Source organism: Cyanistes caeruleus, chromosome 3 (assembly GCF_971803275.1).
Source record: "Cyanistes caeruleus chromosome 3, bCyaCae1.hap1.1, whole genome shotgun sequence".
NCBI classification, from domain to species: domain Eukaryota; kingdom Metazoa; phylum Chordata; class Aves; order Passeriformes; family Paridae; genus Cyanistes; species Cyanistes caeruleus.
In genome coordinates, this window is record NC_141703.1 from 14449724 (window position 1) to 14464582 (window position 14859).

The following is a 14859-nucleotide window of genomic DNA, read 5'->3' on the forward strand; positions in this document are numbered from 1 at the left end:
TATATCTCTGGGTTGAGTCAACAGCAAAATTCCTTGCTGCAGTCAGGTAAGGTCTTAATCTGACAAGATCTAATAGTGCACAGCTGATATGATCAGCTGATGGGGATGGGCATCATCAAAGTAAGTGTGTGATATGATTGAAAAGGATAGTACATGCTTACTTGAATTATCCTGATTTGTGAAAGCAGTTAGTGGTCTGTCTCTTGAAAGTTTCAACAGTGAGTTAGTCAGTTCCTGTTTTCTCAAAATCACTTGCAGAGAACAGTATCTGATGGTGCAGTGTCATGTTTTTTGTTTCTTTTCCAAATAATTCTGAATCATTACAGTAGAGAGAATGTTTACAAAAACCAGCATGTAATTTAAATTTCATATTCAAAATCTGCCATTAACCTTGCTCTTTCTTATGCTACCAGCTTTGCCAGATATACTGGTTAAAATTTACCAGTAGAAAAAGTGGAAACAAATTTGTTGCATCGTCATCACCATTTTTCAGTTACCAAAAACATCTGGGTATAAATAAAGAAATTTTACGCAATACCAAGCAACAGAGAATATGGCTTTTGGATAATAATGGTCAAAGCTATGATGTTCTAGAATTTGTATGGGTTATATTCATAAGGTTTTCAGAACTTAATTTGTAGATGATGCTAACAACACTATTAATGATGCTGTAACTCTGAAATTCAGATCGAGGTCACTGTGAGCCTTTAATGAGACCATCTCCTTAATACAAGGCTAATTATTTCTCTATGGAACAGTCTGTGATAATAATCATCATGCTTTCCTATGGAAAAGAAAAAGAGCATGCAGGAGTTGAATTAATATTTAGTAGCCCAGAAATGCCACAGAAACAAAATCAGCTAATTTAGATATGTTTTGTGTTGATTTCCTGCCTACTAGATAACAGCAAACATTTTTGCATGCTATTTTATGTCATTCATTATTTAAATAACTTGATGTTATTCTTGTTGGCATAGCTATACAAATAAAAACTCAAGAGCAAGTGCTTGTTTTTTTTTCTTGATTTTAAGAAATAGAGATTGGGCAAAATGGAAAGACATGCAACCAGTAGATGATACTTCCTGAAACAATTTTTCTTCTGACAAAATTGCTGAGGTTTGATACTCTTTCTGCAACCTATGATTCAAAGGTGCTTTCTGTTAAAATTAAGCACAGGAATGGTTTGTGATGCCTCGTAAATTTGATAGCTCCATTGTATTTTAAATTTCTGTAGTTCTGTCTGACTGCATGTGACATGGGTACCATTGCTAAAAGTCTCTGCCTTTCATCAAGTCTATGTGCCAGGTCATTATTACATGAATGCATCTTTACTAAAGGGAAAGAGCCCAAAAATAAATCCTGAGTGAGATAAAATATGGATGGTGCCTGGATTGGTGAAAGAATGGATTGGGGTTTTTTTCAGGATCCTCTGATAAATCTGTCTGATAGCAGATTTATCTTATTTTTAAAATTTATTTATTTATAAATTTTATATTTATAAATACTTATTATTTTTATTTTATTTGTTTTTCTTATTTTTCCATTTTAACCAGTAATTTCAGTGTGTTGGCTGAAGAGAATAGTTATACTAGTTACACTACAACTTTAGTTTGCATTAAAAAAATCATAAAAAAAATTCAAATTAACATAAAGGTAGGAATTAATTAGCCAAATACTTAATATCATGGACCCACTATTCTCTACCTGATAATAAACTGTAATTTATGGAGCTAAGATGGAGACAGAAAAGCAAAGTTTTCCATTGCTAAAGATCTATAATACTTTACTACTGTGTGGTAATATAAAGCAAAACTCCAGAAATGTATTTTTTAACTTTTTACTTCCAAGAAGTCTTATTTCAAGTGAGCTGAGGTTGTGACTTCTTATGTGTGGACTTGCATTTTCAACTGCATTACACTGTTTACATTATACTAAAACCTTGTGGACTACAACAGAAAAATAAATTCTTTTGGGACACTTAGGGAAGTTCTATCTATGCTCATGAGGTTTCTCAAAAAGCAAAACATTTACGTAAATGTATTAAGTAGTGACAGCTTTAAAAAACAATTCTGACATTATGCAGTGAAATATCTCAGTGGAGAAGTAAGACACATACACATTTCTGTTAACCATCAACTTCACTTTTAAAACTAGTAAGTTGTGCCAGAAAGCATATTAATTAGACAAGCTTCTAGCAATGCCACAAAAGTCTATTTTTAAACTATATTGGCGTTTTACACTTCAAGTAAATGCATTTCTACTGTATCTTGGATCTCTATACACGAGACATAATAATTTTATGCCATGTGTGACAATGTACAGGGCCCTAACTTGCCAGACACTGAATCCATCATCTGAAATGCACATATGCCTCCTTATTTACTTCCTAATTCATCTGCTGCATGTATTTACCAGATGACTCTGCAAGTCATGAGGCTGTGCATCCCAGAGGTTATGCAAAAGCAATGATAAGCTGCAAAATAATTCTAAGAGCAACATAATGCTTCAAAATCTACTCAGATCTGCATTTTCTGGTATTGAGGATAAAATTTCACTCCTTTGATCCCCATAATTTAATACAATTCAGGTATGATAGTTAGTGGGTGCTGGGTAGGTGACAGACCCTTTTCTTGTTTACACATCACTAAGACTATTAAATTACTTGTTACTGCTATGAAAATTTGTTGAAGGGAGCAGTGTTGAGCTGATATTTCTTAGGCATGTTTACAAGGTAGAGAGATTACAAAATCTAAACAATGGTTGACGTTTGCTTAATTAATGACACATAGAAGAAAGAACTGTGTATTCAAGAGCTAGTTTGTAATATTACTATTGTAAGCTAAACTGAAATAATTTAATGTACAGGACCATGTTACAAAAATATATTGCCTCTTCCATTGTCCTCTGGTACTTCTGTTGTAAATATGAACCTTCAGAAGGAGGTATGTAAAGTCACTTACCTGATTCTGGCTTTGTTTTAATGTGGTCTCAACCACCTGGAGGGCAGGGCATTCGACTGATGGCAGACTCCTCTATTCTAGCCAAAGAACAGCACTCTGAGCCCTCTTGGGAACTCCACCAGGTTTCAAGTGCAGTAGCCCTCTCATTCCTCAAAATTTTTGGCAACAGGCATAATCAGCCTTTCTGAGGAAAAGAGGTCTCCTTGGAATGAGCTGATTGCTGTGTACGTCCATCAGTCCTGACTACACAAACACACATCCTGGTTATGTGCCTAGTTCTGTGTCGTCCAGCTTCTTGTGGCTGCTTGGGAAGGGGGTGGCTGGAAATAGTCAGCAAGCTCCCAGAGCAATTCATCAGCTTTATCAGCTACCAGATGACATTTTTGGGAAAGAGGGCAGTAGAGAATGAGTCACAGACTTAATGAAGCAGCCTGCTTGGTCACCTTCCTCTTTGAGATATTTGAAATTAAAAGGGTCAAATGAGTTAAAGTCAAGGGAGATCCTTGACAGTTGTTTCCATAATGACACTGCTTTTGTCACCATTATTGTTGTGGGTGTGGCAGGGGTCAGGTACAGCAGAGGAGTGAGGTAGAGGAAAATACATTCTTGTGAAGATGCACAAATGACCAGGAATCTGCACTTCTGCAACTGGAAACCTGAGGATATGCCCCACACATGACTTATTGTGATATCTCCATCAGTGGCCCTCATTAAGACATACTCCAGCCAGCACAAGCACAACTGTGCAGTGTTTTACTTCCCTTGTGAGCTATAACAGCTCTCTCACACACACACAAACACACACACACATGCTCCTCCTTTGGCTTTTCTTCACCCCCATGCTTGCAAGCTCAGCAGCTGGTCGCTATGGCCTCGAATGCTCAGGAGCCCTCCCCTGTGAGCATGGCTGTCCTGCAGGGGAAGGGCTCTGCCGACACCCCAGGGCAGCTGCTGTGTGAGTTTGCTCCCAAAGCAGCAGCAATAGGGTCACATTCCTGTGTCATTCACCTCCCCTAGATAGTTCCTCTGAGGTGACTTCTTCATAATTACGTCTCCATAATTATTTCCTTCTCCAGTGTGTCGTAGGGAGCCACACACTGCCCCAAATGCCATGGGAGGAGTTCTGTGTTATTACCTAGTACCGCTGTATACCTGGCACTTGGGAAAAGCCTGGAATGACAGCGAGAGGGAGGGCAGGAAAAGGACCTAAAGGTGTGTTCCTTCAACACCTCCTGCTTGACAGTTGAGCCCTGCTTTTACCATGGTCAAGTGTCACAGGGGACCAAGTTACAGGGTGAATCAAACTCTATATTTAGGAAGAACAACTGGAAGCTATGACAGGAATTCCCTTTTACACTTTGCTTCTCTGCTGAGTCCCACTCCAGCCTGGAGCAGCACTCAGTGCCGTCCAGGCTGAAAGCATCGGAGCTATTTCAGACACATTAAAAGGGTCACAGGCAATACCTCAGCTGGTTAGAAGAAGGTACCTCTTTCAGCATCAAAAGGAGGTGTGCATACTCACTTGACGGTTTGGAACTTTTTTTATATAAGTAAATAAGTTAGCTAATCTTGAAGGGGTCAATTAAAATCTTGAAAGACCCTCATGAAAACTCTTTAGTAATTGCTGTGAGTTTACTACAATAGTAGTGGGTTTCTGCCTATTTTAATGTCTCATGCAGTGTATCAGAGTATTCAGAGCAGATTGTTATTGCTTCATAGTCTGTGGGGATCTAAAGATTTAAACCAAAAAGCCACTTGAATACCTCATGACTCATAAGAAGTGTGTATGAGTTTGAGTATTGTAGTACATAGGCAGATGGTTATTGTTTTCATATATATTATAATATATTTATTATAGTTAGGGAAATATTACATTATGGTTTTGATGTAAAAGAGCTTTCTCTCACTAAGCTTCACAGGCAACTGTAGAGAAGATTATTGTATATGTATTAAGGAAAATGTGACCACATTTGCCTAGAGCTTGTAGTAAGTTTTCGTGTAACAGGCTGAAAGCTGCAGAGTAGGGGTTTCTCTTCTTTCATTTTACTGGCTGGGTCTCACAGTTGTGTAGTTCCTGTCAAAGCCTTTTAATAAGATAATACACTGCAGTTCTGTCTCCAAAATGCCCGTTGCGCTTGATGCCGTGCATACAGTGGGGGGAGAGGGCAGCTTCCAGCTGGGGCAGGGGGAGGGCTCTTGCTGTTGTCTGTGTGCTACTGTACATCTCTTGTGTGCATTACAAAAGATGGCATTATGATATCTCATCATATTTAAAGCAAATTGAATAAATCAGCTTATTATCTTGCTGCAGCCCTGTCAGAAATTATTTTTAGCAGCGAGACAGAAGATAGGTTCCTTTGTTTTACAAAGTTTCGCTTCAAAACACTCATTTATTTCACTGCAGTAGTCCTGTATTTCACAAGTAGTCGTGCTCATGAGTACTTCCACTGCAAATTGAGGGAATTTGCAAAGGAAGGCTGCCATAAACCAGCTCCAAATGAAACTAACGTTGCCATTGCTTTCTAAGTTTGGCTCAGCATGCAGCCCATAAAAGGTAAAAGGTAAGGTGTGGGGAGGCCAAAAAGACACCGGGGAATAGAGGCTGCATGTCTGCATTTCTCTGGCTGCCAGGTACATGAAATCCTGCTGTGGAAATGAGGGTGAAGTGGGATTTTTTCAAGTTTGCAGAACTGATTGGAATACCAGAAATAACTTAATACAATCAGTGCAGCACTCTTGACTCTCTCTCTGAGACCCATGGTGAAAGAACAAAGAAATTTATAAAAGTTAACTAATCACTTCTGTAATGGATGCTTTTGTAATCTAAGGTTTATTTCCCTGTGATTGATGGTCAGTATTCCTCTGTAAGGAAATTCAGGGAAGGGAGGGAAGGGGAAAGAGCCAGAGATCTATTTTTACTCAGTAGTGTGCTGTTGTCCTGATTTCTCTGTCGGTAATGAGGACAGCACGGGCTGGTAGGAAAATCACCTCCTCCAAAAGCGGTCCTACACAATTGTATCATGCATCCGTCTTTAGGAACCGGTGTCTGATTGCAGTAATTTCGAGCACTGACTGCTTGTGAACCCAGAGCACCTCGCTGAGGAGCACTGATGCTGTGCTTGTTTTAAAGCTGAGCTTCAGGGTAAATCCTTGCCATTTATCTCTAAGTGGCCCAAGCAGTGTGTCTGGGTGTTTTTGCAATGCACAGGCATACAAGATAAAGTACATCTTAGCAAGAATTTCTTTGTGACAGTGTTTGGGAAGTAGATCCACTGTGTTTCAGAATGTTTAATGTTATTTTCCTGTGCTTTTGTTTCCATTTTTCATTCTGATTAGAAAGATGAGAAGTTGATTAAAAAATTAATTAAACATTCTGTATTATGACTCCTATCTTCCTAGTCAGTTGAGGGATTGTTTTGGTTTTATTTTGGAATACAGTCACTGATCAACAGAACAGTTATTTATATGCCTAAAAAAGATTTTCAAAAATAAAGGAGAGAGAGTGTAGTAAATCTTTTTTTGAGTCTTTGAAATCTGTTTGAATTTTATCATGAACGTCAGTGGCTGAGATTGCATCCTCTAAAGTGAATTCTGAAGTTTTTTAAACTCCCTTTCATTTTAAGATTGTATATACAAAACCACAATATAAAACTCATTAAAATAATGCTGGTTTTATTTTGCACAGTGGGATTTTTTCTGATTTATTAATTTAGTGGAAGCAATTTAAACCCAAAGCAATTTATGAACATGATTGTCCTCTGACTGAATGCTGTGTTGGTTTGGACAGCACTTTTTGCAGCTGAGATGTGACCAGAGGGAGACCTCTAATGGTAGGTCATTTGTACTTTTCATTCTGCTCAGCATCATACACAGATTTAAAACTGATGTGAGAATATGCAGGAGGAAGTCTTCTAGTCAGTCCCAGCAATACAATTTCAAGCTGATATTGCTGATATTCCAGGTTGAAGCCAGCCTACAACTTACCTATATGTTTTTTTGGGGACTGCCTCATGTGGCAGTTACAATCTTTGGGGTACCCAAGTCTGTGACACACTTTTAATTTCTCAGTGTATTTCTACTGTTCTTTCCTATGTCATCTATTTCTGTTCTCATTACTTCCCTTCCTATCTAAAATTAAATACAGTATCAGAAATGTGCTGTAGTTTGGTGGTGATCAGTGACTTCTCTGGTGAATTAATATCTCAGCTTTTAGAATTACTACCTTACTTTATATTATAATATTTAAATAACAGGACTTTGATGAAAGCATAGTCTGGTTAAAATCTAACTTCTTAGTGAGAGAATGAAAGGCTGAGATGGTATTTCAAATAACCTGCTAATACAATTTCTTCCTTTTTACTTTGGTGTATTTCCTTTTGCTATTCTATATTAATACTGTATCAGTCCGTATTTCTCCACCTTCATAAAATTGTATAGAAAAAAATATTGGTTTTGATCTTATTGATAAAGAAAATTGATGAACCTATAGGATCTAAAACTTTGAAGGGAGGCTACTTTGTGAACTAGCAATTGTCAAGGAGAGCTTTTCTCTTTGACCATGATAATCTCTTTCAGTCCACAGGCATGAAAGGTTTGCAAGGATTTGTGAGTCAGAAAATGGTTATGTCTGCATTTATCAATATTTTCTAACATGTTACGTTTTATATGGGAGAAGGCTTAAACTGAAAGTTCTAATAATTCCCACATACATACTGTGACAGGACTAATCATACACTGTTTATCCTCAAAAGCTTCCCTTAATTCTTACTCATTTTACAGTGCTCTTAAGGTTTGAGATATTCCTTATCTCTACTCATTATTGTTTTTAATGTGAAAGAGATAGCTTCATTTGTGGCTATGAAAGATTAATTGGTGAAGCTCAGGTGTTCTGTCTCCCTCTGATATCAGAAGGAATAACTAAGCAACTTGGAAACAGAGATGGAAACAGGAGCTGGGCAGATGAAATGGATGCCTGTCAAGAGGCAGCATGGGTTAAGTTCTAGCTTATCTTCCATAGCTATCAGAATGTCAGAGCCTGTAACACTTTCCAATTTTGCTTTCAGGGATAAGCCTCTGTCGTAAAAATGTCAAAACAACCAGCATCACATGTCAAAGCCATTCAGGTAAGAGATAGCATTTATCTTTTTAATATAATAAAATAATAAATCTCAACCTCCATTGCTTGGCAGACTGCATTTTACTCAGACAAAGCACCATAGGAGTGCTAGATGGAGTTATTCTGTTCAAGTGAAAAGCTTAGTAGATATGAAAGCACTGAAAAAGTGTGACCTGGAGATCATCTTTTGATCTGAGCTGACAAAAAAACTGGATCAGATAGGTTCGTTAATCACTTGTTTGCATGGTCTTTGCAGTGTTAGGTTATGCCTATTGGAGGATCATCTAAGCAAAACATGGTAATGCATCTGCATAACTGTTAGGTTAAGTAAAAATAATTCCTGCAGCCATTAGATATTCCACAAAGCCAATATAATGCTGGGGGATTTATAGGCTAAAAAGATAGCATGGGTACTGTGAAGTTTTTCATGTCTGCATTCCTTAAGGAGAAAAACCCTCAGCTTCAAATAATTGTTTAAGAAGCATTTTATTTAGAAGCCAAAGGAAAATGAGAGAAATGTTGATCTTTTAATTTGAAAGATTCTTGTCTGCCACATATCTCTTCAATGGTATATGCTTACAAGGATGGAGCTGACTGTTGCATACTTGTAAAAGAAACAGCTGGAGAATTATCCCAACATCATTATGAAATCATTATGAAATAACATGAAGAATGTGTTAGTTCATGTTATCACTGGTTCTTGTCAAAAGGTGAAAATGTCTTCTGTATTGAAGAATCTTACAGAATTCTCATGTATTTTGCAAAATGGATTTCCAATAAAATTTTATTCAGTTCAAGTTTCCTTACCTAGGAAACACAAAATGGAATTTCTGAAGTCTTCTTTGATCTCTGTTTTCTTGAGATAATACTAATGCAATGGATTGGAGTATCAAGATTAATTACTGAGGGGTTAGGCAGCATAATGAAGATGCAAGGCACTGTGAAAATGCAGATTCTCTTTATCATTATCATCAATTCTATTGAAATAGGCATGCAAACTACTATAATTCTGTTGAAATTAGAAAAAAATGCCATTTTGCTAGCATTTTGATTTCACTCAGTTCAAATTTTCATCTCTCTTTTACAGTGACTATAGAAATATTTGTAGGATTAATGAAAAAATATAGATATTTAATAGCTGAAAAGTATTTATTTACATTTTACATTTAAACTCCATAGACACATACAAACATTTTTAAAGAATTTTTTGGTTTACATTTTTTCTTCAAGATGTAATGATAGGCTGCATTTTATTTCTAGGATGACTTCCAACTTCTAAATGTAAACAATGCTCCTAGGTTGTTCATTTAAAAAATACATTAAATTTAAGCACCAAGTTTAATATTTTAAGAAACTTTAATTTTTGCAAGGGTAATTTGAATTGTGAGAAAAATTACAGCAAAAATTTAAAATATATCTATTAAGCATTGTGTCAAAGGTGGTTCTAGTAGGGAGACTTGCACTTCAATTGATGCTTATTATGCTTTGAGCATAAGAACTATGACTCAAAATGTCACATTACTTTTATACATTGTGATTCATATATTATGATCCTTTGCTATTGTGTGCTGGTATAATAGGGCTGACGTGCCCTGGGGAATGTACATCATGCTGCAGCAATGGGAATGTTATGGCACCTCACTAACTGAAGTGTTTCATGGTGTTCTGTGTCTGAAACGGCTTTTTTTTCTGAATGTGCTAGATATAGACAAAAATGTTCACTTCCCAATAGCTGCTAAATACAGATGTGAGAGTTAAAGGCAGAAACTGGTTCCCAAGAGTAGTTTGGGGCAACAGAGGACCAAAGTACTTTAATTTCTGGAAACAATTGCTGACCTACCCTTCTCAGTGTGTAAAAGGCTGTGAACAGCTTTGGCTGAAAATTATTTTAGCTTTAAACACTCTTGGCTTTCCCCAGACGTAAGGGAGAGGAGGTTTTGAGGGTTTTGTTGTTTGTTTTTGTTGTCTGTTTCCCTTCCCTTCCCTTCCCTTCCCTTCCCTTCCCTTCCCTTCCCTTCCCTTCCCTTCCCTTCCCTTCCCTTCCCTTCCCTTCCCTTCCCTTCCCTTCCCTTCCCTTCCCTTCCCTTCCCTTCCCTTCCCTTCCCTTCCCTTCCCTTCCCTTCCCTTCCCTTCCCTTCCCTTCCCTTCCCTTCCCTTCCCTTCCCTTCCCTTCCCTTCCCTTCCCTTCCCTTCCCTTCCCTTCCCTCTCTTTCTCCCTCTCTGTTTTTTTTTTTTTTTTGATTAAATATATTTATACAAAAGTATCTTTCCAGAGTACTCAATCATCCATCTGGACAGCCAGCAATGGCTGTGATGCTGTGTAGGACTTACCTGTAACAGTCCTTAACTCATGCACAGCTTTATCAGTTGTAACCTAGCCTAAATACCCTCTCTCTATTAAACAGAAAGACTAATAGTGGTTTGAGTCAAACCAGCAATACATTAGTATGTCGTTTTTCCTTTGGTCTGTTCAAAAGGTCCCTGGTAGAGTACACCAGTGCACATACCTTTGTATCATTGTATGAAAAACTGCAATAACACACAGTATGGTAGGCTGTTCAAACAAAGGAAGAGACAAACTCAGTAGTTTTCATAATTCTTTTGGTTAAACATAACAATCCCACCTAGAAAGCCTGTCTAAAGCAATTATAATTTAGGATTTCCAGAGTCTGGAACCAAAAACTTCCTATTTAGCATTTTACTGGATGGAGATCCCCTAGGGTCATATCTCCATCTCAGCTTACAGGTGACAAAAGCCATAAAACATATTTTTAAAACAAAATTGTGAACTTGTGCTGATCACAGCACAAGCCCTTGCAGACTATGCTGTGTATAGAATTTGGCCCTCCCATTACACAGCTGCTAATCTGTGAGACAGGACCAGCATTGGATTAAGAGGCATTTACAGCTCAGGACTTTGGTACCTATGGTCAGGAATTGTTTGGAAATGTTATATTTTCATTTCATAGAGGAAATATTTTAATTCACAGTATGTGTTATCAGATGCAGGCAGTTTTAAATTATATCTTAAAGGATACTCATTTTACCATATTTTTATGTCATGACTTCATACTTGCCCGAACTCTGATGTGACTGTCCCTACTGCAGATAAAAAAAGTACAAAGTGCTTTTGTGTGACACAGATTACTGGGAATGTGCTGAAGCAGACCAAAGAGTGGTTTATTGAATTTAATTAGCAGCCCGGGACTTAGTGGTTCATTTTTGCTTTCTGAACCACTTTTAGTCACAGTTGGTCTGTCAATTACAGTGGGAATTGCAAGGGCTGTAGTGTTCCCTGGGAGGCTGGCTTCTGCTTTGGCTGCCTCCAAGGGGAAGGAATGTCCAAGTTCAGGATGTGCACCACGAGGAGAGATATTTCTTAAAGTTCCAACTCTGCAAATTTGTATGACCATGCTAGCTGTAATTTGCAGAGAAGTTTCCCATTCCAAAAATCGAAGCTATCTGGAGATACCAGAGCTTGGTGGGGCAGTTACTTAAAATTAGAAATGGCAAAGCTGGGTTTTTTTTCCACATATAAATTAAATAATGAGTTAGGAACTGTGAGGCTGAAAATGCCCTGTCTCCTGGGAACTTACAAAGTGCAGGTGAAAAGTTTCACAATATCTAAACTAATACCCAGTGAAAAAGCTTTATGAAACAAATACCTGGTTGTCTGTGACCCTGCAGATGTTTGTCAGCCCCACTGAAATTACAGCATCGTCTTGCATAAATAAGATAATGGGAAACAGATAAGTAGAATACAAGGAAAAGCATTAACTTCTTGGCAGATGGATTCATTAATTTGCTCGTCATTTGATTACAGCTGTCAGAACAGTTGTTGTTACTAAAAACTGTGGGCTGTTTTCCTGTTGTTGCCCAGGTGGGGCATGATCTGCAAGACCATAACTTGAGCAGAAGGATGGGATTGTCTTCATTTAGTGCAGATCAGTCAGATGGCAAAGGACAGGAACAGAGCTCGCTGTTAGAAGGTTTTCTGCTTCCGCTCCGTAACATTACCGATTCACCCCCTGGTTTTACCAGTGGGAGTCATGATATTTTGATGACATTTCCTAGGAGCAGCTTCTCTTCTGAGATCACGAGATAAGAATAAGTATAAATTGTGCATTTAGTTGATCATGCCATTTGACTTTTAAAACAATCTTGGCTGAGTTACGTTGGGAAATGGATACTTTTCAGCTGCTCTTTCCTGAGCAGTGTTTTGTACCATTGTATTCCCCAAAATATTTAAGATATCAGCCCTAATTATGTTATGGCCACTGGCTTTCTGCCCCAGATAAAAGATGAGATTGACGCAGTTGTGTGGGTATCATTCTGGAGGGACTTTGCAGAACCCAGGGCTGGAAATGGTTCAAGTATTTTCAGTTTGTAGCAACTGTGAGTAAATTTTGTTGGTAAAATCACATTCAGTGATTGGTTGTTATTGAAGGATTTGCATGTTTTACACTTAAATGTTGCTTTTGGCACTCACTTTCTGTTTGACCAAACTGAAACAGACCCAGGTGCCTAAAGACACTTTAGTGTCCAGTACTCATTTGTTTATGTCCAATGGAATCAGGAAGCATTAGTCTAAAATGCAGAACTTCAAAAGCTTTCTAGTTTGTTTTTTCACTTTTTTAAAAATGGAGATGAGAACACATCGAGTGGTGTGATGTTGCATTGAAAGCATAAGTGCTTGGAAACCATGATAATGTCTATATGCTTGTCCCACTCCTTTTGAGTTTTGCCATTTGCCAGCTGGATCTTTATTTATCAGTCACTATTATGTGCATCTCAATTTCCTTCTCACAGGCTAATATTAACATCCCAATGGGAGCATTTCGACCTGGTGCAGGCCACCCTCATAAAAGAAAAGAATTTACACCTGAAGAAGTGGAGGAGGTAAGCAAAAAAGGTTTTTGAAATTTTTTTTTTCCTGAGGAGAATCCCTCCCATAAAATAGAAAAAAAAGCCTTTAAAGTGACCTGACAGCTCTGCATACCAATCTTAGGTACCACAGTTGAACACTGATATTCATGGAAATAAATGGCCACTTACTAACACTTTGTGTATAAATAGTTCTGCTTTTGGTGCCAAAGCACCTATAGGAATATAAATGTTTACGTGTGTAGCTCTGCTTCCCCAGCAGGATGATATCTGCTGTCAGGAGAGAAAGCCAGAATTTCACCAGCAGCATTTGTCTAGATGGGAGCTGATGAGATACCACAGGAAAAGTTATAGCAAGGCTTTGGAAGACTTTGCTGCTACCTGTCACCCTGTGGTGTGATTTATTGTTACAGCTTAACAGTATTGGAACAGGTTTTCAAACACAACACTTTTTGGAAGGTTTATCAACAGGAAGAAATTGAATATGAAGACATTTCCGAATTAAACAGAAATTCCAAACCCATTTACCTACCCAGGGGTGAAAATACTCCGTTTTAGACTGAATTCTGTGTTTTCATGCTTGTCTTTTACAGGAAATGTTTAACACTGAGTCTTGAATATAAAATCCAATTTATACCTTAACTAATATTGATCACAAAGGTTATTTCTGAATTATATTAAAACATCTTATTTACCATTAACTTCAATAATAAGTGAGACCCTAACACCAGCAGTGCAAGAAAAGGTAGTGGTAGATACTCAAGCAAGATAAAAGAAGATGGGTGCTGATTTCCTGGTCAGTTTACTTAGTTTAGATTCATAACCCCCTCATGAGAACTCATCCTTCTGGGCCAGAGCTCCCACTGCTCCTCACAGCCAAGGGCAGAAAAGGCTGTGTATGAGCCAATTCTTCCTTTTCTGTCTCAGATATTTATTTTTTTTTTTCTGAATTTTGGCATATTTTGATATAAACAGTGCTCTGTTTACAGAGAAATTTCCTGAAGTAATCAAATCTAGGCTGACTTGGCTCTTAAGAAGATTTAAAAAACAGACATACAAAATGACCTTGAACATATATTGTGGCTTTCTCCCTTGGAAAGAAATCAAAGCATATTCTCTCCACAGTAATTAAACTGGTGAAGGAGTGCATGTTATTAAGCAGAAACTAACATAGCATGTGTGAATTCTAGTAGTGTTTAAGAAATAAAATAAATGACTGGTGCTGATAATTACATTGGTTTAGGTAATTGAATGTTGCTTTGTTTCTCAGCTACGTGAATACTCTATATGAAACAGACATTATGGAAGTTCTTGGCACAGGTTTTATGGTCAATATTCAAACAACCAACGTGATTAAACACTACAGAAACAGATCTTGTTATAGGAATAGAATAAAAATGCTACCAGGGAGCTTTTAATTTCAATTTTCTCATCTTGTTAAGTTTTGCCATACAGCTCATGATTTTTCAGAGCAGCTTTAGATGAATACAACTTTTGTTAACAGTGCATAATCACTGCTAATAGTGCATTTTCCACTGTATTTTTAAGCCTTGATGAGGAGATGAGGGGAATAGGGATCTTACTCAAAGGGGTGGTGGGGTCAGATAGGAATGTATATTTTTGAAGGTCAGTGGAGCAGACATGTTAACATGAAAAGAAATGGAGGGCAGGAATTACAGGAAAAAACTCTTCTTCAGTCAGAGCATTCCCATTTTAACCCTTATTGTATATCTAAATCACTCTACAAGCTTCCTTCTGTAAAACTGAAGGCCATAGCCTAATCTCAGCTGTGGGTGATGCAGGGAGAAGTGAGGTCATAAATAGCAAACACCTGAGGCTGGAAGAGAAAACTGACAGCAATTTACTGAGCACAAAGTCGCCAAAATGTGGGCAAAGCTT

The 14859-nt window shown here is 37.7% G+C and overlaps 1 protein-coding gene across 5 annotated transcripts in view; it reads left to right on the plus strand.

Moving 5' to 3' along the window:
• Window positions 1–4349: 4349 nt before the first annotated feature.
• The window catches only part of SMPX (small muscle protein X-linked), a 38944-nt gene continuing 28434 nt past the window's right edge, over window positions 4350–14859 (plus strand). For 3 of the 5 annotated variants that reach the window (XM_023918488.2, XM_023918489.2, XM_023918490.2), the window contains exons 1-3: window positions 4350–4468; window positions 8024–8083; window positions 12886–12975. In XM_023918488.2, coding sequence (XP_023774256.1) covers window positions 8045–8083; window positions 12886–12975 — 129 coding nt within the window. In that variant the 5' untranslated portion in view covers window positions 4350–4468; window positions 8024–8044. Of the gene's footprint in view, window positions 4489–6747; window positions 6791–8023; window positions 8084–12885; window positions 12976–14859 lie in introns of all 5 variants that reach the window. The other 2 variants (XM_023918491.2, XM_023918492.2) reach the window with 2 other exon arrangements.